This window comes from Laetiporus sulphureus (genome assembly GCF_001632365.1).
Source record: "Laetiporus sulphureus 93-53 unplaced genomic scaffold LAESUscaffold_3, whole genome shotgun sequence".
Classification (NCBI taxonomy): Eukaryota; Fungi; Basidiomycota; class Agaricomycetes; order Polyporales; family Laetiporaceae; genus Laetiporus; species Laetiporus sulphureus.
Window position 1 is genome coordinate 1,057,298 of NW_024468512.1, and position 22,150 is coordinate 1,079,447.

At 54.3% G+C, this 22,150-nt stretch overlaps 7 protein-coding genes across 7 annotated transcripts; 2 read left to right on the forward strand and 5 right to left on the reverse strand.

The window, feature by feature from the left end:
* Positions 1-344: 344 nt before the first annotated feature.
* Positions 345-494, reverse strand: LAESUDRAFT_600977 (uncharacterized protein; the record flags this gene model as incomplete). Its single annotated transcript, XM_040903053.1, has 1 exon — positions 345-494. A coding segment is annotated over one exon (150 nt), but the record flags the coding sequence as incomplete, so codon positions are not given.
* Positions 495-1,830: 1,336 nt separating this feature from the next.
* Positions 1,831-6,020, reverse strand: LAESUDRAFT_643103 (uncharacterized protein; the record flags this gene model as incomplete). Its single annotated transcript, XM_040903763.1, has 8 exons — positions 1,831-1,910; positions 1,974-2,553; positions 2,605-3,719; positions 3,778-3,980; positions 4,032-4,585; positions 4,645-4,837; positions 4,916-5,845; positions 5,911-6,020. 8 exons carry the CDS (start codon positions 6,018-6,020, stop codon positions 1,831-1,833), a joined length of 3,765 nt encoding a protein of 1,254 aa, XP_040769242.1.
* Positions 6,021-6,838: 818 nt separating this feature from the next.
* Positions 6,839-8,324, reverse strand: LAESUDRAFT_642691 (sorbose reductase sou1; the record flags this gene model as incomplete). The annotated part of the gene is made up of 7 exons (XM_040903742.1): positions 6,839-6,872; positions 6,942-7,091; positions 7,328-7,455; positions 7,523-7,648; positions 7,706-7,834; positions 7,894-8,147; positions 8,207-8,324. The coding sequence occupies 7 exons, from the start codon at positions 8,322-8,324 to the stop codon at positions 6,839-6,841; spliced, it is 939 nt and encodes a 312-aa protein (XP_040769243.1).
* A 3,388-nt stretch (positions 8,325-11,712) lies between these two features.
* On the reverse strand, positions 11,713-13,140 carry LAESUDRAFT_809421 (sorbose reductase sou1; the record flags this gene model as incomplete). Its single annotated transcript, XM_040914140.1, has 7 exons — positions 11,713-11,834; positions 11,891-12,040; positions 12,106-12,233; positions 12,284-12,409; positions 12,465-12,593; positions 12,643-12,896; positions 12,954-13,140. 7 exons carry the CDS (start codon positions 13,138-13,140, stop codon positions 11,801-11,803), a joined length of 1,008 nt encoding a protein of 335 aa, XP_040769244.1. The 3' UTR covers positions 11,713-11,800.
* A 1,170-nt stretch (positions 13,141-14,310) lies between these two features.
* On the forward strand, positions 14,311-16,213 carry LAESUDRAFT_720753 (uncharacterized protein). The gene is made up of 5 exons (XM_040907880.1): positions 14,311-14,403; positions 14,481-14,708; positions 14,763-15,235; positions 15,296-15,391; positions 15,447-16,213. Exons 1-5 carry the CDS (start codon positions 14,364-14,366, stop codon positions 16,035-16,037), a joined length of 1,428 nt encoding a protein of 475 aa, XP_040769245.1. The 5' UTR covers positions 14,311-14,363; the 3' UTR covers positions 16,038-16,213.
* Positions 16,102-17,825, reverse strand: LAESUDRAFT_720754 (serine/threonine kinase receptor associated protein). The gene is made up of 5 exons (XM_040907881.1): positions 17,482-17,825; positions 17,114-17,383; positions 16,694-17,052; positions 16,611-16,616; positions 16,102-16,551 (listed from the first exon to the last, which is right to left on the reverse strand). The coding sequence occupies exons 1-5, from the start codon at positions 17,733-17,735 to the stop codon at positions 16,472-16,474; spliced, it is 969 nt and encodes a 322-aa protein (XP_040769246.1). The 5' UTR covers positions 17,736-17,825; the 3' UTR covers positions 16,102-16,471.
* Positions 17,826-19,316: 1,491 nt separating this feature from the next.
* Positions 19,317-22,098, forward strand: LAESUDRAFT_734340 (sulfate permease; the record flags this gene model as incomplete). Its single annotated transcript, XM_040910501.1, has 10 exons — positions 19,317-19,436; positions 19,492-19,546; positions 19,600-19,682; positions 19,745-19,807; positions 19,857-20,149; positions 20,198-20,349; positions 20,403-20,657; positions 20,714-21,521; positions 21,576-21,657; positions 21,715-22,098. The coding sequence occupies 10 exons, from the start codon at positions 19,317-19,319 to the stop codon at positions 22,096-22,098; spliced, it is 2,295 nt and encodes a 764-aa protein (XP_040769247.1).
* Between the last annotated feature and the right edge of the window lie 52 nt (positions 22,099-22,150).

Below are 22,150 nucleotides of genomic sequence, written 5' to 3' on the forward strand. Positions count from 1 at the left end.
CATATCGGGCGCGTCTAGGTTGTGAAACAGATGTTGGCGAACGCGATCGCGTGCGGCCGCTTAATCCTGCTGTGGCGATAATGATACAGAGTTATGGATATATGCGGATACAAGATGCGGGTCTCATGGTAGCCTGCGAAGTCTGCGGTCAAACAAGCTATAGAAGGGACAGCGGTAGAACACTATACCTTTTCGCGCGCGACTACGCTCAAGGAGGACGACTTCAATCGCTGAGAATATGCCGTATAGGTACGTATTGAGGTTGGCTCAGATGGCCGAACACTGTTCATGATGTCATTGGCCAACGCTGCATAGAATAAAATCCCATACGCACTGTGCATGTGGTCGTCGGACGAGAGCAGAGACGACATTGTCAGTATGATCACTGCGCCTGTAACCGCGAGGACCAGGACGAAGCAGATGGTGGCTGCGAGGGTCTTGTCCCTCTCATCGACCTTGAAGGTGGGATGCTCGTACAGTCTCAGAGGGCGCATGATTAACGTAAGGAAGTGCGGCGGATGAGTGGCTTTCGTGGGGATGGGCGAACGACGGTTGTCGGTGCCTTGTTCCACACAGCGGTCTAGATTTTATAGACAACTAAGGGCGTCGTGCGAACGGAGCCGAGTACAAGGAGCATTACAGCTGCGATCCGTGATGGCAATTCCCAAATGATATGGCAGCGCCACCTAACGGTCTACCGCTGAGCATTGCGAACGCTATCTCGATCCACCTTGAATAGCCGCCTTGCCCTGCGATCGGATCGGAGACAGCGAGAATGGAGATCCATCGCCCTGTTATAGCCTTGGCGGTCAGTGCCACCCCGACCATAGCCTGCAGCTGACAGTAACATTCTTCAGCAAGTAGCCGAACATTTTGAGGCGCAGCTGAAATGTTAGGCCTCACTAGTGAACTAGTGACCATCTAACCTCGCCAATACTCGACGGCACCAAACACCACAAGGCGGCTCTGAAAACTATAGGCCCTGCATATAGAGTTCAGGGACTTGAGCTTCTCGGCCAAAAGTCAAAGGTCATACGGAACGCCAGAAGACAGACTCCAGGCGGTGACAACAAATTTACATAATGTCGCGGGAGAACGTCACACGAAGGTGGCTCATGCTGCATTCTGTCACGGTGGTATCCACTGCCGCTACGGCCACACTCCGTGAGCTTCCCTGACACGATGCAGGATTCCCTTCGCAGATGGACACGAACGATCAATGAAGCCGGTCAGAGCAGTGCTGGAAAATTTTAACGATGGGCGTCCGAAGAACGCAGGCTTAAAGTACCAATAGCGACGTTCAAACGAATGCATGAATGATCCACGAGTCGACAGTCGAAGCTCATGCTATGCAGATGCGACCGCGATGAGCATATCCTACGCGGAAGCTGTCGTTAAACGGATCATGAATAATACAGATGCAATTACAAGGTGCGATGTGATGATGTGCAGCAGTAGACCGATGCGAGGGTATGTGGTACAATACGAACCGGGAATAAGTAACGAGATTTACGCAGATAAATACGGTGTTTCCAAACGATAAGCCCCATGGACGTGTCCGATAGCCCCACAAACGAAACGGCCACACTTCGACGCCGAGAGAGGGGAAGGAAAGCGCCCTCCGCACGACAGCCGACGACCTCGGATCGCGGGTGATCAAGCGGGAAACATGTCCCAACACGACACGCGATCAGTTTTGAGCGATGGGCGGGAGCCACAAATCCACCGCGGGATTCAGCGTGGGACTCGCACCCAGGCGCAGTCTGCAGACGATGTGACAGGATGTACGAATGCGGCATGGCGAGGCGACTCGCGCATGCTGCGGCGCGCTCATCGTCCCATTGCGAGTATCGACGCCAAGTCCTGTTCGTTTGCCGCGCTGAGCTGACGCGAACGAGCTTTCAGACGAACTAAAGGGAGGACGCGAGTCAGCTATTTTGGAGCAGAAAGTTGCTGGACGTGATGTGACTTACGCATACGGTCAAGACTGAGCAATACCACCTTGGCAGCGCCTGATGTGTCGCGAGCGCGGCCGTCAGACTTCAGCATCGCTGACCTATCCACCCAATGCTCGTCCTGCCAGATTGCCGCACGCAAGATCAGGTCGTCCATGTTGCGCTCCCACGAGGCCTCGTCGCTAGCAAAGTCGACTTGCTCCGTGCGCACGTTGAGAGACGAGAGATAGTTGCCTCTCGAGGTCTGTACTTTCAACGACGTTGAGCGAGAACGTACGTGCGAGGTGATGAACGCTAGGGCAGATGAGGCGACCTCCCCGAGTGCCGACATGTTGGTCGCCAACCCGTCGAGCTCCATGATGACGGGAAGAGGGACCACGACCGTCCACTGCTGACTCTCGACCAACGACGAGAACATCGACAAAGACGATAGAAGGATGTTCGTGTCGATGACCAGGATTGTATATCCGGGCACAATCTGTAGAGTCGGCCGAGCGCGCGCCTGTCTCGGGCCGCGAGGACGCGGACGGCATACGGGCGGTGATGCACCACGTCGGGTAGACGACTGCAACAGGCTCTGCAGGTACCGTCGCCGAGCCTACCAAAGAGTGTCAATCAAAACTCATCACGAGCTGAAACATAAACAAACCTTCAATGCCTTAATCTCGTCCGAATCGTTCTCATCCTCGCTTTCATCCGTCGACTCCTCAACCACCAAGGCCTCCTCGTCGTCGACATCCATCGAATCTTCCTCCCATCGCCTGCCACGCAGCCTCCGCTCCTCCCCTTCGCGCTCGCGCCGCTCCTCTTCTTGCCACCGCGTGACCTTCTCCGCAAGGGCACCCTCGACCTTGAACTGGCCTCGCTCTTCCTCGCTGGCTGCAGGTACGTAATCGAACCCATCGACGTACTTCGCGATCTTCAGACCGGCGCGAGCGACTCGCACCCATCGCAAAGCTAAGATATTCCGCCGCGCATCCGCCTGGTCATCATCGTCGTTCTCGATGACGCCATCCATCTGATCGCGCACTTCCACCTTATCCAGTACCTCCATCTCGACGTTGCGCTCCTCGGAGTTGGTCTCCTTGCCCCAGAAGCCCATTGGGTAGACACGCTTGCCGCCCCAGCCAAGGCCTCGGAGACACCAATCCTCCGGCATCGGGTGGCAGCCGCTCGTGAGCAGCACAGCGCCCTCTCCGCGCTCTTTCTGCTGCTCGCGGAATAACAGTCTCCGAGGTATCGTGTTTAGGAACGCCGCGAGATCCGCCCACGGAATCGCGCGCTCCAGCACAGCGAGCGCCTGACTGTCCTTCACAGCGGTAGCGAGGAAGGTAAGGAGAATCGTGATGTAAGGGTTGAGAGTAGAGTGCGCATATAGAGAGGGCTTGCGCATCGGCTTCTGAAGGGCATGGGCGAACATCGAGAAGGCAAGCTGCATCCCGAGCTTGAGCGCCTGTGGAAGCTCGAGTTCAGGAGCAGCGAGGACGGGCATCGCCTCAGAGATGGCCGGCGAGAGATTTGACTTCCTATCCTCTTCGCCGTCCACGTCCATTCTGTCGTCCGGCTTCTTCGCGATCAGCTTGACGCGTCCTGCTGAAGCACCTGAGACGACAGGGCTGGCGCCCGCCCTAGTGCTGCCCGGCTCTCGGCCGCCAATTCCGGCGATGCGCTTCAGCATGGCATCCTGCCGGCCGTACTGTAGAATCGCGCCAAGGTTAACCACGGCCATCATGATCCAATCGCGCTCCTCGATGACGGCACCGCCTAGGATTCCGAGCTGTAATTAGCTCAGGCGCATGGCAAGAATGACGACAGCGCTGACCTTCGATCTGCAGCTTTTCTTCGAAGCGCTCGAGCACCCAGCGGAAGTCATCCAGCTGGATGTTCGTGAAGAGCATCCCGTGGAGGAGGATAAACAGGTCCGCAACATCCGCATCCGGCGCCTGGCGCCGAGCTTGCGCGGCAGGGGACCATAGCTGGAGAATGGCCTCTCTCGAGGTGCTATAGGGGTGCAGCGTGATCATACTAAAATCGCTCCGTCAGTGAAGTACACATCGCCGCAATTGCGCCACATACCTCTTGACGAAGTGATACATTCCCCGTAGCTCCTCCTCGCTACTCTCTTTCTCACGCGACAGGATGCCGATGTGGTGGTGCAGTTTACCATTACCTGGCGTGCCCGCAAGGCCCTTGGCAAACCACTCCCTTGCGATCTGCCGCCAGCGCTCCTTCTCCGGCTCGAGCTCCATTGCCCGCGCTGCTGCAAGCCCGACACTGGGCTCCTCGAACTGCTGGCGGGGAGCGTGCTGGGACGGCTGTAGCGAGTCGTCGATGCGCGCTGCCGGCGTCGGTGATGCGACTGTGGCGTGCGGAAGCTGGGCCCTATGTGAACTGCCTGATGCATTGGGCGAAGCCGGCCGAGGGGTGTCCAGCTGCTCGGATGCCTTGGCGACAGCAGACACGGTGAGGTTGCTCGACGTCGTTCGTTGCTGGTGTTCGAGAAGCGCACACGTCGCCATCCGATATCGCGCGAGATCTCCGAGTGCTTCAACCCACCAGCCTCGGAATTCGATGAGATTGCGCTCTTCCAAGAGCCCCGTATAGAATGTATATGCATAATAGATGAAGTCCTGAAAAGCCTCGTGGTCAGCGACACCGGACCTTGCCTATTGCGGTAGTCAATACATACCTGGAGATACTCAAGTGCGACGGGCGAGTTATTCGGTGGCGATGCTGCCCGACGGAGTACTTCAAGTAGCCGATGGAATGCATGCGTCCACAATCGAATGATGAGATTGTATTTAGTTGGAATGTTCCGTAAAGAAGCTGGCACAGTCGGGGCGAGAGTCAGCGAGAGCAGATGATGCACCTTCTCTGCTAGTCTATTTTCAATCATGACGATGTCATCATAGATTCGAGACGATTAGCACCGAATGTGCTGCAACATGAACTGAACGCACTCTTTGTGATCGACCAACAACCTCTTCCATCGCTCAGACTCGTCTTCGGACCCCTTGGCCTCCATCGCACCTGCAGAACCCGGCCGCCCTTTGAGCAGCACGCCGATACGTTGCTGACCAGCTCTGTCATCACCCTCATCTTGATCCTTATCGCGATCTTCGCCGAGTATCTTCGCCTCGAGAGCACTAATCGCGCGGTACAGCTTCTTGAGCTGCATCGAGAATGCGTTCGTGCCGGACGCGCTGTCCTCGGATCTGCGTGCATGGCCGTTTGGGTTATCGAAAAGGGAAGAAGGCGCTGAGGAGTCTGCTGTTGACAGTGTGAAATTAGAAGAGAGGGTCGATTGAGCATAGGAGGCAGATGAGGTGGATGAAGCAGAAACGTAGTCGCCAGATGACTTGGGCGTGGGCGTTGGTCGATCTTGGTTGCGACCTGGAGAAACTTGCGGGCGGGTGAGGACAGCAAAGCGTACAGGATCATCCTTCCGATGGTCGAAAAGCTGTCGATGTGAGTCGACGGCCGCCCGTGATGCGGAGGATGCTTGGTGAAGGCGAGAAGCCTGCAGCACGGGACCGCGAGATGCATATGAACTCGAGGCAGCATCGGACATGCTTTCCGGCTCTGCAGTCAGAACATGGCGACTGACGGACTCTGCGTTGGGATTATACAACTTGCCGGGGCTGCCTCCAGAAGGCCCGGCATGTGATCGTGAATGCATACTGCGTGGAGACTGAGCAGAAATATTGAGACGACGAGAGAACTCGTCAGCGTCGGCCTCCACCGCCCTGCCTGTGCTCTGCGAGAGCGGATTGCTGGTGTTGGTGAGTGGAGGAGCGTGCAGCTTCCTAGGTGAGGCCGGGCGCGTAGGTCGAACCGTGGAAGAGGAGACTATCAGAGGACGCTCGGCCCTCTCTTTAGGCCTTGTAGCACTAAAGCGCAGCGTGGTGGGTCAGCGGATCAGCGGCTATAGGGATATACGCAATGGAAGACGTACGCGGCCTGCCTGCGCTGAAAGGCCACAATCTTGTCTGCAATGTCGGTTGGCTGCGCGGGGTCGCGCTTGCGGGACGCGCCTGCGAACTTTGCAGAGGACAAGTCCTGCATGGTGAATGGACCGACGATGGGCTCGCGGTGGGCGCTGGGAAAGACGAGATGAGAGAGAGAGGCAAGAGGCGGGGAGATGGGGAGTGCTGCGACCTGCGGCGGCTGAGGCGAATGCCTCTGCGGTCAACTGCGCAGCCAAGCGCAGGACTGCGCACAGATCGAGATCGACTCCCGTCACGCCGTGACATTCCTCGCGCTGGTGGCCACTCTGTCACGCGCTACTGTCACTGTGACCGAGCAGTCAGCAAGCCATCTTCATCCTCGCAACTCCATCGTTCTTCGAGACGAACACGGTGCAGCTCTGGGCTGGCAGTGTCGTCGACTGCAGTCGCGTCCCCATATGTGCTCACGGTGTGTCCATGCACCACGCCGCTGTCCGCAGCTGCGCAGCGAGCCGCCAGGTAGGCACTCCGCGTCAGGCAACTCCCGACATGCCCTTCCTGGCTTGGCCGGGTCCTGAGCCTGACCCTGCGCCGTTGTTTCGCCGTTTCAGTCAGCTTTCTTCTGCTCTTCTGGTCACGATGCATGCTGCTTGCCTGACACGATTGGCTCAGTTGGCCGATTGTCTCAGCTGCGGATGTCGGTCTGGGAAGGACGATATCTCTCTCGGAGCCGCAGCAGGTCTTCATTTCAGAAGCGCCCGTGATCGACCCGAATTAATGTGCCGACTTTGATTGGTCGCCTCGGTCGGGCGGGCGTGACCCCGCCCTCACTCTGCACAAGCTATGCAACGGCATAGCTTTGCAGTACGTACATGTACAACCGCTCTAGTATATCCCAATCCTCGTACCGTGCCTTATCTGGAAATCACCACTAGTCTACCACGCGTGGTGCCCGCCGCTCACGAGGATGCTGCGCAAAAGAATCAGCATCGGACTCCACGCTCTGTGACTTGTGCCAGCCTGGAAATCCATTACTCACTCGCTTCCGGTGCAGAACGTGCTCGCATCGCTGGCCAACCATGTCACGACGCCTCTCAATTCATCAGGACGTCCGAGGCGACCGAGTGGGTTCAAACTTGACCATTTCTCCACTAGGTGCGGTTGCGTGTCTACATATGCTGCGGTCATGCTACGGAGCGGTTAGTACGATCGTTCCGCAGGTCGGTGGCGTTTTTAGGTAACAAAGACGGGAAGATGAAATGCAATGACGCCACAGTGACTTGGTCTCTGATGCGGTGGCTCAGGACGCAGCTGCCGCAGCAGACGAGATCACTGACAACTTCTCTTCAAATGTCCACAAAATCATCTCACTCAGGGGAGAGAAATGGCAAGATAGGAGTAGGATATTGGCAAATCAACACGTACGATGTATAGATATGCCCTGGACTCAAGGAGTTCACCCGGATGCGTTTCGGTCCGAGTTCGCAGGCCATGCTGCGTGCCATCTGGATAACCGCCGATTTGGAGGTGTTGTATGACACCCAGGCATGGTCCTAGTCACACAAATATCCGGTTAATTCGGAGCTCGCGAGGTCATCATGCAAGATGGCATGGACGGACCTTGTTCGTTATGCTCCCGCTCATACTTGCTATCAAGATGATACTGCCTCCGTTGCCGAAGCGCTCCATCTGCCTGCCTGCGGCTTGGGCAGTATACAGGACGCCGTTCACATTCACTTCCATGACCTTACGTGCAACGCTCAGTTTAAGCTTCTCGCGCTAAGTCTGGACAGGAAGCAGTACCTCTTGGAATTGCTTCGCTGGATACTGAAGGCAATCCGTATGGGATCTCAGAATGCCAGCGGCAGCGACACACGCGTCCATCCGACCCTCCGTGTTTCCGATTTCCTCTCCGATCTTCCACATCGCCTCCTACGAGTCCCATCACTATATCAGCCGCGCTTACGCACCAGGTGCACTGGTCAGCATACCTGGTTCCGCACATCGCCACTAATGTACTCGAGCCTGCCCTCGCCTGCCAGGCCCTTCATCCTGCTGGTGTACTCCTTCACCTTCGTCCATTCCTCCCCAGGCGCCTTGGGCATGTCCACGCAGTACACCGCACGCGCGCCCGCTTCGATGAGCGCCATGGCCATCTCCAGCCCGAGCCCCCGGTTCGCGCCCGACACGAGCGCGACACGGTCGGCCATTGAGAACTCATGCTTGAAAAGCGTAGGCTCCGCCGCTGGGTGATTCGCGCGCGATAAGGCATAGTCTCTGTGAGCAAGGGAGAATGGGACGTACGCGAAGAGGAAGATGCCGCACGAGCCGCTTCGACGCCGACGGGTCCGTAGGGAGGTGGCGTCCCTATCTTCTTCTGGTTTTCAGTCTTCAAAGGAGAGTTGTTCGCAAAACGCGCCATGCGTGAGGTGGAGAAGCTCGCGAGCCATGTTGCTGCTGCAGATCTAGGACGCAGCACATTTGCCCGTGCATGCCCAGGTAACCTTGCAGCGCGTACGCCCAACATCTTGTCTACTCTTGCTTGTAGTCGCCGAATCGATGGGGATGAGGGACGCATGATGCACAGAGCACGATAAGTATTCATATGCGCTGACGGCTTCCGTGGGCCCGCGGCGGATCGAGACTCGAGAGTATGCGCGTGGGAGGTAGGACATCAGCAGGTACAGCACCCGCTCAGGTGATAGACGGCGATGCGTTTGATTCGCCTTCTACTAGTGACGGGCGTACAGTGCGACAGCCAAGAACGGACATTGTACGCGTCTGGAATACGAGGAACCAATGTACGCGGGGGATTGTGCGTAAAATGCCGTGTCAGGTGGTGATGAAGGCGACGCGGCTCGGAATCTGTGAGCAATGTGGGTTCCTGATGTCCTGAACGATGTACTGCGTACGTAGAGTGTCATTATAAGCACGCTCGTTTCAAGAAAGTGCTTGCTCGCATCGCCTGCACCGGTGCGTTGCGTTGAACATACTTGAAGAGTCTTCGAGATTGGCCACTGTAATCAATCCGCTTCTTCAGGTTACATATTCACGGTCACGCGACCTTTCCAAGTTTGACACTTGTCTTTACCTTGCGACGAGATGAATACATACATTTCGAAAACTGGCTTAAAACCCCACACGGGCCTGCGAGTCGAGGCTGCGACCATCTGTCATCACCCGGGGCCAAACAGCACCGAAAACACGTCAAGCGAGCTGCAAAGAAGAAGGCGCGCAAGGTGCAAAGGCTTGCGCAAACTGTGAGTGGGAAAGCTCCACCTGCGCATTAACTTGACCATTTAATATTTACGTGCTATGGTATGTTAGGTCGAGGGCAAGGGTAAGGCAGACCAGACTGTCTCATCCAAGGTCTCATGCAAGGTAGAACCAGTGGCGACGAGAACTCTGCCGGAGCTTCCAACCGAGGTGTGGGAGAACGTGATTGACCATTTTGCTAAAAATTCACAAGCATGCTCGCCACAAAGAGATAGACAATCCTCTTTCATCCGGCTCATTCAAGACACTGAGCAAAGTAGAATTTGCACTTACACATTATGATTTCAATCTCGAAGATCTCAGGGCGGCAGTTACGGACCTACGGTGGCTCAGGAGCAGTGGATGCTGCAACTTGCACCTTTATCCCCACGATTGAGTGAGCAAGGTATCTTCCGGTGAGTATCCCACAAATTATGCCTAGACTCACGCATTGATCTGTGTCGTGATATTGAAATAGCAGCGCCACAGTGAGGGAATATTGGTATGAAAGAAACTTTTGATTATTGCGGCCGTTGTATCTCCAGTACTAGATGCTCGTTGCATGCATGATCTTATATCCACCCTGACAGCAATGAAGGGCACACTCAAGTAGTCTGCGACGACTTTTACCCTGGTCTCTCCACTGGCAGCTCCTAGAAGTGTCATACGGTCCTGCACATTCTTGGTTGCGCGCCGCGGTTTCTTACACGGTTCCCTACTCCATATACATTGTGTGCTCCTCCACAAAAAATCCTGCATCCGGCTCCCTGCATACCGCCATTGACATCCGGACACCCAGACATATCTATTCTCCATGTCTCCCAGACCATATGCCCCGCCAGCAATCGCTCATTACATCACCACTACATTACCAATTCATACATTCTCAAGTATTCTATATTAACCGGAATCAATCTACAGGGTCTCAGCAACAGCCGTGAAGTCTTTGGTCGGAATTTTTAAAAAGACTCCATCCGTCAGTTTTCTCCGTCTTCACGGCGATGCAATGATTCTATGGAACTAGTTCAGAGAGTCACAGGAGGGCCCTGCACTTGGACGAATGATGTGATATGCATATGGAAAACGCATCGGGTGCTTCTTCGCTCAGAGACTCCTGAAGCGAGTTGGTCTTCTGTTTCATCTTGTGCCGTAGCAAAGCAACTCTTGCACTGCTGTCCTTCCCTACAACCTGTTTCCGCTTTTTATCGCCTATGCGCTGAGGGAAACTTAATCCGCTTCTATTGCTGATTCGGACACGTAGTTCCTAAGCAGCCCACATCGCATTACTGCCACCGCCAGTCGTCCCACAAGCACACTCCTCCATAGACCATTCACTCTAGCCCACCTCGATCGTCGCAAGCGTGAACCGGCACCCGGGGTGGATCCGCAGGCTGTCCATGTGCATGAACATCGGTACGTAGCAAGGGACTGGATCTCCTGTGCACGCGGCGGAACCCAACCATTTCCGACTCAGTGATTCAGTCACAATTATCCCGCATCGAGGCCCCACAGCGCGGACCGATTTCACGAAGGGTCTCAGGATTATGAGAAGAACAAGGCCTACGCAGATGGGAATGTCATCGAAGTGCGCCAAAGGCCGTCCACCAGTGAACAAGCACGGATACAATGGCATCCTTGGGAGGCCTATCAAATAGCATGTGCGGTGCAAAGTCATACATACGTCGAATCGTTCGATCGGAGGTCTATGACGGCAATGTGTTCGATGACTTGCGAATGCTCACGCCTGCCATCTCGCGGACGCTCATTCATCCCCCAGCTTCGATTCTCGTCTCCCGTGCGCCTCTGAAATTCAAATGTGTACTTCCAAGTCAGCCATGCCCACCAGACATCCCATCAGCATACTCCTCCATGGGCAGCAAACTCCCGCTCTTCTTGAGCTGTGCGAACTGGGGCTCGAGATACATGCACGCACCATTTTCGTGTATAAACATTAGTGCGTGCTGTTGGCCGCTCTCCTGTGCATGGCGGGACCCTGCCGTTCTCGACTCAGCATTCCAGCCAGAGTTTCCTCGCATTGGGAACCCGTCGTGTTCACAAAGTGGAACGGAGCTGCAAGATCAGGCCTGCACAGATGGAGATGTTGTCAATGCACGCTGGAGGCTGCCCTTGGTGCCTATCAAGCATTGTGAGAGGTCTGCAGTCGCACGGATGTAGAGATCGGAGATGAACGATGTTCAGGGTTGCGCCGTGCTTCATCGAGGAGATAAAGTACAGGGAGACTACTCTTCGGTGATATGAGGTGTTCAAGGCAGTTGTAGGGATTTGGGATGCAGCTCGGCATTTCAAGTACTACAACATGCTATGGAAAACGGTCAACTTCTTGTGCAGGCAGTGTCAGAAAGGCAACTGCTTCAAAGCAAACTATACGGCCTTATCCGAGAACGGTGCGGGCACGGCAAATCCCACCGGTGCGTCGGTAGCTTGTCTCAAGCTTATAGTCTGAAGCCTCGACTGTGGTGACTCATGATGCCGCTATGGATGATGGTCGGATATGCCGCTGTCCGTGCGACATTGTGCTTCTTTAATCACAGCTGCTCGAGATCTGGCTATTCTGCAGAGATACACTTTATTCTGACTTTGACTCCATCCTCCTTCGTGCAATATCTGTCGCCTTGGCCCTTCTTACCATGCATGAAGTCCAGCATCGATGAGTATACTGGGTGTACATTGATCAGCATTTGTCGCCCTGTAGCGCTTCATAGCGGGACTTACTCGCTTCCCGTGCAGAACGTGCTCGCATCGCTCGCCAACCAGGTTACAACGCCCCTCAGCTCGTCCGGACGGCCGATTCTCCCAAGTGGGCTCGACTTCGACATGACCTCAATCAGGTGCGGATGCTTGTCAAAGTATGCTGCTGTCATGCTATTGCACAAAATTATAGATACCCATAATGCGCGGCGGAGGCATGAGGAACAACGTGGACTTACGATGTATAGATGTAACCTGGGCTGAGCGAATTGACCCTGATGCGCTTCGGACCAAGCTCGCAGGCCATGCTACGCGTCATTTGTTTAACGGCAGATTTGGAGCTGTTGTAGGACACCCAATGTTGATCCTGGTAGCAACAGGTCAATTCTGCCTCGCGTCTGCGATTGTTGGTCATACCCTATTCGTGATAGTTCCGCTCATGCTCGCGATCAACACTATGCTGCCTCCGTTTCCGAACCGATCCATCTGCCTGCCGGCTGCTTGCGCAGTAAATAGGACTCCGTTGACGTTCACGCTCATGACCTGCGCGAATAGCCGTTTAGAATAGGCTAGCGCTTGCGCGACAATGAATGCCAACTTCTTGGAACTGCTTGGCTGGATACTCCAGGCAATCTGTGTGCGGCTTGAGAATGCCTGCCGCAGCAACGCAAACATCCATCCGGCCCTCCCTGTCGCCGATCATCTCCCCGATTTTCCACATCCTGTCCTGCGGCACGATCAATGTTAGCTTTAATACATCGTCTCTTCCAACTGACCTGGTCGCGCACGTCAGCGCTGATGTATTCTAGCCTGCCTTCGCCAGCTTTTCCCTGCATTCGACCAAGGTATTCCTTAACCGTGGTCCATTCTTCACTAGCCTTCTCAGGGAGGTCAACGCAGTAAACGGCATGGGCGCCTGCTTCTGCTAAAGCCATGGCCATCTCTAATCCGAGTCCTCTGTTCCCACCGGTCACCAATGCGACACGGTCTGCGAGAGAGAATTCACGCTCGAACAGGGTAGGTTTCGCCGCTGATTTCGTGATATCATCAGCATCACAGAAAGATCGTTAGAGGATACAAGACTCACCGGAAGATGAAGATGCGGCAAGAGCGGCGTCAACGCCCACCCGTCCATATGGAGGCGGCCCTCCTATTTTGTTCCGATTCCCCGTCTTCGAGGGCGAGTTACCCGCAGAATGAGCGATAGGTCCCGAGGAGAACCTTGCACGTCCAAGAAAGGAGGCATGAGACGGCGGGCGTGCACTTCGCGACATCGTGGCTCGTAGGCTTGCGCTTTGTGCACCGAGCGGCATTGTGTTTTTTAAAAAATGACACTGTTAGGATGGGCCTCTCGAGCTTATCAGACGAAAGGGATGTAGCGAGGAGACATAAGTCTTATGTAGCATAAGAGATAGAAGTCGGTGAGGGATTACTGAGGGCAATACAGAGTGCCTGGATGCTTCCGTCCAGGTTCATGTGACCGGCCATTTCGTACGATTGTCCTAATAGAGCTTTTCTCGGAAGAAAAAGACTGCTAGCAGCATGCAATCAACCTAATTCCACGCTCCCACGAAGGATCAGGTGTTTGATCCCGTGGACAGCCCAAGCAACCGCTGTCAATACGAGAGATAATTGCCTAAGCATACGGAGGGGCAGTTGTATGTCCAACTTGAGTATGACATGCACTGGCTCGCCCGGCATTATTCTCGCGGCTCGAACCATGTTGCCTTAATCGGACTGAAGTGTGCCGTCGGCGGTTTCCGTTGCGGCCTACGGCGAGTTTGTGGTGCACACCGCTAACCTCCTTCCTTAGAGTGACAACCGAACCGCGTGCAATGCCCAGGCAATTATGATGAAGAGAGTCTGGCCGAACATATAGCACATCAGTACACCACGGCTCCGTGTCATCGTGAAAACATCCTGTTTCTCTGCGTCGTATCCAAAACTGCGCGCCAACTTACGAACCTGCGCTCAGTAGTACAGCTACATTGGACGATTGAACCGCCCGGACTCAGCCTCCTCCTACAACCAAAGCTGAGCAGAGAATGTTAAAATCAAACAAAGTCAGTGAGAGTCGCGGAGATTGCGCGGAACTGGGATTGGATGTCAGACGCGAGCGCTGCATCACTACACGATTCGGTCTATTCTGACTGCCAGCGGCACGGTCCAGCCCGAACATCTGACCTTCCCGTCGATGCTGCGCGTATCTGTTTACATTCACCGCCAATAGTCGCATTGACTCAGTCAAGGACGCGGGAACCGAATAGCTTAGATGCTATGCCGCCGCTTCCGAGCTCCCCTAGAATGGATGGCCTAGTGCACTGCCTCGAACGGCAGTCCTGCCTACAAACCTGTGTTCCCACACGTTCCTCGCCCGTGGTCAACGCGTGGTCCAAAGTCATATATTAGGATACCTTGTCTATGTGGCTGCAAGCGACTTGCTTTATCCCCGTCACTACGTGTAGCATTCAGCCCATTGATCATCTGCATGTGAAACATGCCAGGCTCGGAGAATGTGGCGATCTTCTGGGATTATGGTACGTCCAATTTTTTTCCATCACTTATTTCGCCCGCGACATCCGCGCCACATCACTGAAAACTCGCACTTTGCCAGAGAACTGTGCGTTGCCCGCGAACGTCGCCGGCAACGTCGTAGTCAACAGCATCCGGAAGATTGCTCATGAGTACGGGAGCGTGAAGACGTTCAAGGCATACCTTGAGCTGCCTGAGCAGTCGTCTCCGAAGAGCATCGCTCTACGTTCCGAGCTTCAGCTGTGCGGGGTATCATTGATTGATTGCCCGCACAACGGGAGGAAGGACGTGGCGGACAAGATGATGATTGGTACGTGTCTCCAACGTCGTGTGCCTTCGCGGAATCACTCATGTGATTGTTCAGTCGACATGATGGCATACGCCATTGACACACCAGCACCCGCCACGATTATCCTCATCTCGGGTGACCGAGACTTCGTCTATGCTGTGTCTGTACTAAGTCTGCGGCAGTACCGATTGGTCATTTTCGCGCCAACTGCGGCGCACTCGAGCCTGAAGTTGCAGGCTAGCGTAGTACATGCCTGGCCAGCCGATGTACTTCCTGAAGAGCTCTTGACAACCAAACCCCGCACATCGGTGTCCAGCGGCAGCTCCGAATATCCGCGTTCGCGAAGTGATTCCAATGCAAGGTACGCGCCGCAGGTGGCGCAGCCAACAGCCGTCCGTGCCTTCGCAACGCAATCGCCACCAGTCACTCGTAAGGATTTGCATGATCGTCCATCCTACAGTACAATAGCGGCGAACTTCTCCGTCCCTCCTTGGGTGCCGTTTGATCCATTGGGCCCGTTCAAGAATTCCCCGCCACCGTCGGTCACGGTGAGCAGCCAAGACATGCTGACCAGAGCGATACTGATCGAACAGTCCATCCGCATTCAGCCTCTCACCGATAGCACAGCGGTCGAATCAGAATCAGATGGTCCGTCTAGTTCATCTGTCGACGGAAATCCGTCTCCGGGCTACTTTACTCTATTCGTAAGTGCTGTTCACTTTTCAGGCACAAGGCCAGCATTAAACGAAACGTTCCTAGTCTCGAACACCAGGACGGACTTTTGCGGCTGCAAACGCACAAGCCCCATTCGAATTTGGGACGAGTGTGCTCAACCAAGACCAATCACACTCATCGCAGCAAATTGCGCATGCCAAGGTCTCGGCAACAACAGCGATGTCGCCATCGTCCGAGGCGTCATTTCAGCAACAGCCATCTCAGCTCGACGCGAGCGATTCTGTACTTGAGAGCTTTATTGCGCAAGCCTGGGGTAACGGGGCATCTGCATCTGCATCTTTGGATGCGGATGACTCCACACCTTCCAAGAAGGTGCCGGCCCACTTCAAGGCTCTGGTAAAAGTCTTGAAACAACAATTGAAGGACGGCAACAAGAAGGTGTCATACTCCGATCTGGGCACCTTGCTTCGCCAAGAGTCGTCGATGTTGTACGAGAAGGCAGGCGTGACCAAGCTGAAAGACTACACCGCCTTGGCGGAGGAAGCTGGCGTAGTAGTTGTGAAGGAGAACAGGTACGGACCAGGAGGGGTCGATGGCCAGAAATGGGTGTCGCTCCATCCCCGACTTTTGAAGACGACGCCTGCGGTGGTGCCATCCTCGATGGACGAATGGTGAGGTTTGCACGGTTGAGACCAACTTCTTTCGGCTGAATTCGAGCTAGGTTCTATATGGCTCGCCATGGAACGAGCAAGTAGATTTGTACATGCTTGCTTGTATCAAAAGAAGGCAGCCATAGAATTGATTGTAATGGATGTACCATAAGAGCAGCGGCGGAGTATGCACTGGGCCCACTCAAGGCGTGATCTGCGACCACGCCCGATTGTATTGCTGCACTTGTAGTCTTGTCGACAGTTTACAAACATGTGCGAGGATTTACATCATGATGATAGAAGTCAGCTCGACGACAACATGCAACATGGAGACCAATGTGATGCTAGGATGTGATTGCGAGAAATCGTGAGATAGCCCTCTATCTGAAAACTACCGGCGACGTAGGGAGGTCATGTATATTACTAAGTATCACATTACGCTTTTCGTAGGTTATGTGGTTACGGACCGCCGTTGGCTTGAGTACCCTGCCAAAGACCGTAGCTCTTCCCGGGGGTTGTTTGCCACAGTCGGATAGTGCCTGGGAGGGGACGATACCTCGTGAGTGACATATAATTGAACAAGTCCATGTGACCTCACCATCCTCTGTTCCGCAAGGAATGTGCGAGTAGGCAATTACTAATGAGCACAATTGGTCAAAGGAATAGTGTGGGAACACATACCGCTTCCGCTCGCGAACATCTCTCCGTCGGGACTGAACTCCACGCAGTGGACGGGCCCATGATGGCCCTTGAGTACTTCTCGTTCTTCTCCCGTCACGTCATGTATTCGCACCCATTCATCACCAAGACTGCCCGTGACGAATCTGTCTTGAAGGATCGGGTGGATGGACGCAGATGATGGAGCATACGGTAATGTCAGACTGTGCGTCTGACCGCCGTTCAGGAGAGCGGGAATGAAGGACACGGTCTTTCCGGATGTCACTACCAGGCGATTAGTCTGCGGGGATAGTTCCATCGATGTGATGGGTCCCGGGAACGAGAGACTAGTTGTCAGCTTGCGCGTTCGGAGATCCCACCATCTACGAAGCGCGAGTCAACCCGTGTACATCTTCTCTATAGAACTCGATCGTGCGTGCTCACTTGAGAAGGCCATCTTCCCCCGCTGTGACGCCTGTATGGTCGCCTACCCATACGACGCTCTTGACCGTACCATCGTGAGATATGTTGCTGCCATTGTCACTGAAGATATCCGGTTCCGCATCCGGCCGGCCAAGATCGAACATTCTCACTTTCTTCTCTTGCCCGCCAGTGAGCAGATGCGAGGTACTCGGAGAAATTGCGACACTTCGGACAATGTGATTGTGCGGGAAAGAATGTAGCGGTTCGCCAGAGTACGTATCCCATATCTTTCTGTGAAATTGAACATGCGCATAAGCCTCGTAGAAACGAAACGGGGCCCGAAACAAGAATATGGACATGCGCAAAGGACCGTGACAGAATACACGTACGCCGTAAAGTCTGCGCTTCCAGATGCCGCACGAGAGGTGTCCGGAGATAGTTTGCTGCTCCACACGGCGCCCTTGTGGCCAAAGAATGTGCCGATCCAATCTCCTGTCCACTCTCGTAACATGGGGTTTCCATCCTTGCAGCTGGATATCAGCACATATGTCCCGTCGTCTTGCAGAGAAGAGAATGAGAGATGGGTGACTGGACGTGTATGACCGGGAGCGACGAGAGGAACAGCTTTAGGATGGTGTGCCATTGATCGGTTCAGTTGGGTCGTAAAATGAGGACGTGATGGAGGTCGTGATACAGGCGCACTGCGCACTGCTGGTCGAAGATGAAAGTTGCAAGTAGCATGGCCACAGAGAGTCTCGTGCCGCCACGTGCTCCACGCCACTTCGCCTGATCAGGCAGGATTAGTGCGAACCTCAGCTGGTGCCACTGGGGGTAATCAACACTGGACTTTAAAGCTTTACCAGCTGGCTTATATCTACAGAGGCCGTCCGGAAGTCTTGGACATTGTAGAGGACGGCATGCCTTGTTATGCGCCACAAATATCGGCATAGCTGAGCGCGGTGGCGATGCTTTCTCTAATATTACATCGGAAGACACGAAGTCGCTGCGGTACTGGCATAGAGTTACTCGACCCGCTAGGTGAGATGAAATATGTGCAAGTCGTGTGCTGGATTGCAGTTGATCAGCTCTCACTCAGGCTCCCTGTTTCAATTTCTGGTGTGTGCGCCATACAACAAGCGCGTTTCTCTCACGTACTGAATTGCAGAATGATGGTGTTCTGTTGGATACCGCGCGGCTTAGCGACTCCGCGGCGCAACTGCTAGCCATAGCAGTGTGATAGCGTACGGCGAACGATTGAGGTCACAATGATGCAATTCTGTGCTGTTGAACATATGGGGATCACACGAAATCCGCGGTAAGCATACTAGCTTCTCCTATCGTAGCCTTACCCGAAAGTGGAGCTCGCCGGTCAGCTCCCGTGTGCACTATCTGGATATGTCGCGTAGCAGTTCGCTACTACGTCGCTTCGGAGCGCCTCGTTCCCTTGTTGATATTGTATAGTCATCCTTGCGTGCTTTTGACATGCTTTCGATGCTAGACATACCTGCCAATGAGGAGCAACCGAATAGCGGAGCTCGTATCGTCCTGCGTGCAGCTACGTAGAGCTGCTGGTGGACTGTGGGATGCAATAGACGAAATGGGGAAGACCATCGCAATGCATGCTACTTACTCCCGAGGCCGGAACTTCGGAGGCAACATGCACATGTGCACCTCTCGCTAATGCGAGTGAACGTAGGATTTAGTTGCCACCTCGGTGGCGTACTACTATAGTATCTGAAACAGCGTCCAAAAATACCACTACTAGTCGGCTTCGGCGCCAATAACGACGCGAAGGTCGCGATCGGTTTTCAAAGTATCACGTGATGAAAGGCAGTAGTGCCAAAACTCGCCATGGATTGCGTGCTAATTCACCAGCGGCTCTAGAGAGCGCCGCTCGAAGAAGGGCAATGTTCACCGATCGTGAATATACACCTGGCAATTCGGAAATCCTTCTCGTGCGAGGTACTCGGCCCTCAGCCCAGGATTGCGGGGTAAGACAATATTCCGAATTCTCGAGATTTTTACAGTGGGTTGGCGGTAGGCACGTCGGGTTCTGTGGACGCAAGGTACCACATCAAAAACGCGTTACGCGCTTGTCGTTACCCCATTATTTGTCATTGATCTTAGGCCCAGCGGGATCCGCCAACTGCGCGTTCCGATATAAAAAGTGACATCGAACAGGAAGTCTTCTTCCCTGGATCGCCTTTTCACTTGTCCTCTCGCGATGTTCTCTACGAAGGTCAAGAGTACCGCGAAACGCATAGTGGGATATCCCGAAGAGCCCGTGCCCGTTGTGACCGTAGGACAATGGGTCCACAATCGGTGTCGTGATCCCAAGCGTGGTGTATGTCCTTCCCAGTTGAACCTTCTCTATCGCTTCATAATCTGCTTGTTCGCAGGTGATACGCTATGTTACTGGCCTGTTTCCAATCTTCAGTTGGATCAGCCGATACAGTGAGTCATCAGTGAGGCAAAATTCTGTTCGCCCTTACTGAACGTTCATCTAGATTTGGGATGGCTGACAGGCGATGTCATCGCTGGTATTACAGTCGGCATTGTTGCCGTGCCACAGAGCATGTCTTATGCCAAGGTTCGCACATATCGCCCCGCTATATGGGCCGCTTCGGTGGAAAATTGACATCCGTCCCTTAGCTCGCCGACCTTCCCGCTGAATACGGTCTTTATTCTACGTTCGTTGGTACTTTGGTCTACGCGGTAAGTGACTCGTATTGACAGGTTGGACACTGCCTTACGTCTGCTCTAGCTTTTTGCAACGTCTAAAGATGTCAATATCGGCCCCGTGGCAGTCATGTCGCTCACTGTCGCGAAGATCATCGAGTATGTCGAGGACAAGCATCCAAACGTGTGGAGCAAGCCTCAAATCGCCGTTACTCTCGCCTTTATTTGCGGTTTCATCGTGCTCGGAATTGGTCTTCTGAGGTTGGGGTGGATTGTCGAGTTCATTCCTGCACCAGCCGTGAGCGGCTATATGACCGGCTCGGCGCTCAATATTGTGTCCGGTCAGGTGCCTGGTTTGATGGGAGAATCTGGTTTTAAGTAAGTATGAAAGTGCTTGTCCGGAAATCACACCCTGACGTGGTGCAGCACTCGGGCAGCCACTTACAAAGTCATCATCAACTCGCTCAAATATCTCCCAAAGACGAAGCTCGACGCGGCATTTGGATTAACGGGTCTAGTCTGTCTCTATATTATTCGCTGGACGTGCCAATACCTCATGAAGCGGTATCCTAGAAGACGTGAGTCAGTTACCTCGACTTCACCGAGTTGCTGCTCATACCTACCTGTACAGAGCGTGTATTTTTCTTCATCTCCGTCTTTCGGAATGCCTTCGTGATCGTCATCCTGACCATAGCGTCATGGCTGTACACCCGGCATAGGAAGAGTGCAAAAGGAACCTACCCTATCAGTATTCTAGGGACTGTCCCTCGGGGCTTCCAGCATATGGGTGCTCCTACCATCGATCCGAAGCTCATTTCTGCCTTGGGTAGTCAGCTCCCGTTGGCCACTATCATCCTGGTCCTCGAACATATCGCGATTTCCAGATGTATGTCACACCGATATCACTGTTGGGCTGTTCTAAACTGACCTCGGATCGTCCAGCTTTCGGTCGCGTGAATGGGTACACGGTCAATCCCAACCAGGAGCTGATAGCGATTGGCGTTACCAACACAATCGGCACGCTATTCGGCGCATATCCCGCGACCGGCTCGTTCTCCCGTTCTGCTCTTTCATCAAAGTCGGGTGTTCGTACACCTGCCGCGGGAATCCTCTCATCGATTGTCGTGCTGGTCGCCTTGTACGGTCTTACCCCCGCGTTTTACTGGATCCCGAGCTCCGGCCTCTCCGCCGTGATCATTCACGCCGTAGCGGATCTTGTCGCGTCCCCGCGCCAGGTGTACTCGTACTGGCGTGTCTCTCCAATCGAGGCCGTCATCTGGTTCGCTGCGGTTTTAGTCACTGTTTTTGCATCTATTGAGGACGGTATTTACACGGCGATGGCCGCATCCATGGTTCTGCTCCTTATACGCGTGGCTCATCCGCGCGGATATTTCCTCGGCAAGGTCAAGGTCCGAGCAAGTGCACAGTCGGACGCAGAGTCCCGCGACGTCTATGTCCCACTTAAACCAAAGGCGACCCTCATGAACGACGCTGTACAGGTGACTCCTCCTGCTCCCGGAGTCATCGTTTACCGCTTCGAGGAAAGCTTCCTCTACCCGAACTCTTACTTTCTCAATTCCGTGATTGTCGCATACGTCAAGGCGACAATGAGGCGCGGCAAAGACTACGCTGGGGTCAAGCTCAGCGATCGGCCTTGGAACGACCCCGGTCCACGCCCAGGTCAGGACGAGAGCGCTGAAAATATGCTCAAGCCTGAGTTGCGCGCAATCGTTCTAGACTTTTCTGGAGTGTACGTCCACTACTCGATTATTTGCCAGTACATGACGTTGACTTTCGCTTGTAGATCACAGATAGATACGACAGCCGTTCAAGCCTTGATTGACACAAGGACCGAAGTCGAGCGGTGGGCTGATCGGCCTGTCGAGGTAAGATATTCACCACTGTCAACGATTGTTTGCCGTACTGAAGCCTTTTCCGCACAGTTCCATTTCGCGACAATCCTTTCCCCTTGGGTGCGCCGCGCTCTGATCGCTGGCGGTTTCGGTACCGGAGCGCCAGCATCCAGCCTGCCTACCGAGATCGCGGCCGTCGTTCCATATCGCGGTGGTCAATCCATGACAAAAGCTACTGATCAGCAAATGGTCGACGACCTAGAGTCGACCTGGCCCGTCAGCGAAGAGCCTCGCTTCGACACGGAAGAGACGGTCAGCCTTGATCTCCAGGACACGCCATTCTTCCATTTCGACCTCGTCAGCGCTGTTCGAGCTGCAGAGAGCGGAACATTGTCTAGAGAGTCGGACTCCTCAAGCATCACAAAATCGGAGGACGTATCTTATGACAAGGCTGTTTCGGAGAAGGATATGTGATCATTACCTCTGTATGACCCTCGGACATGTAACGGATCTCATACTAGACCGC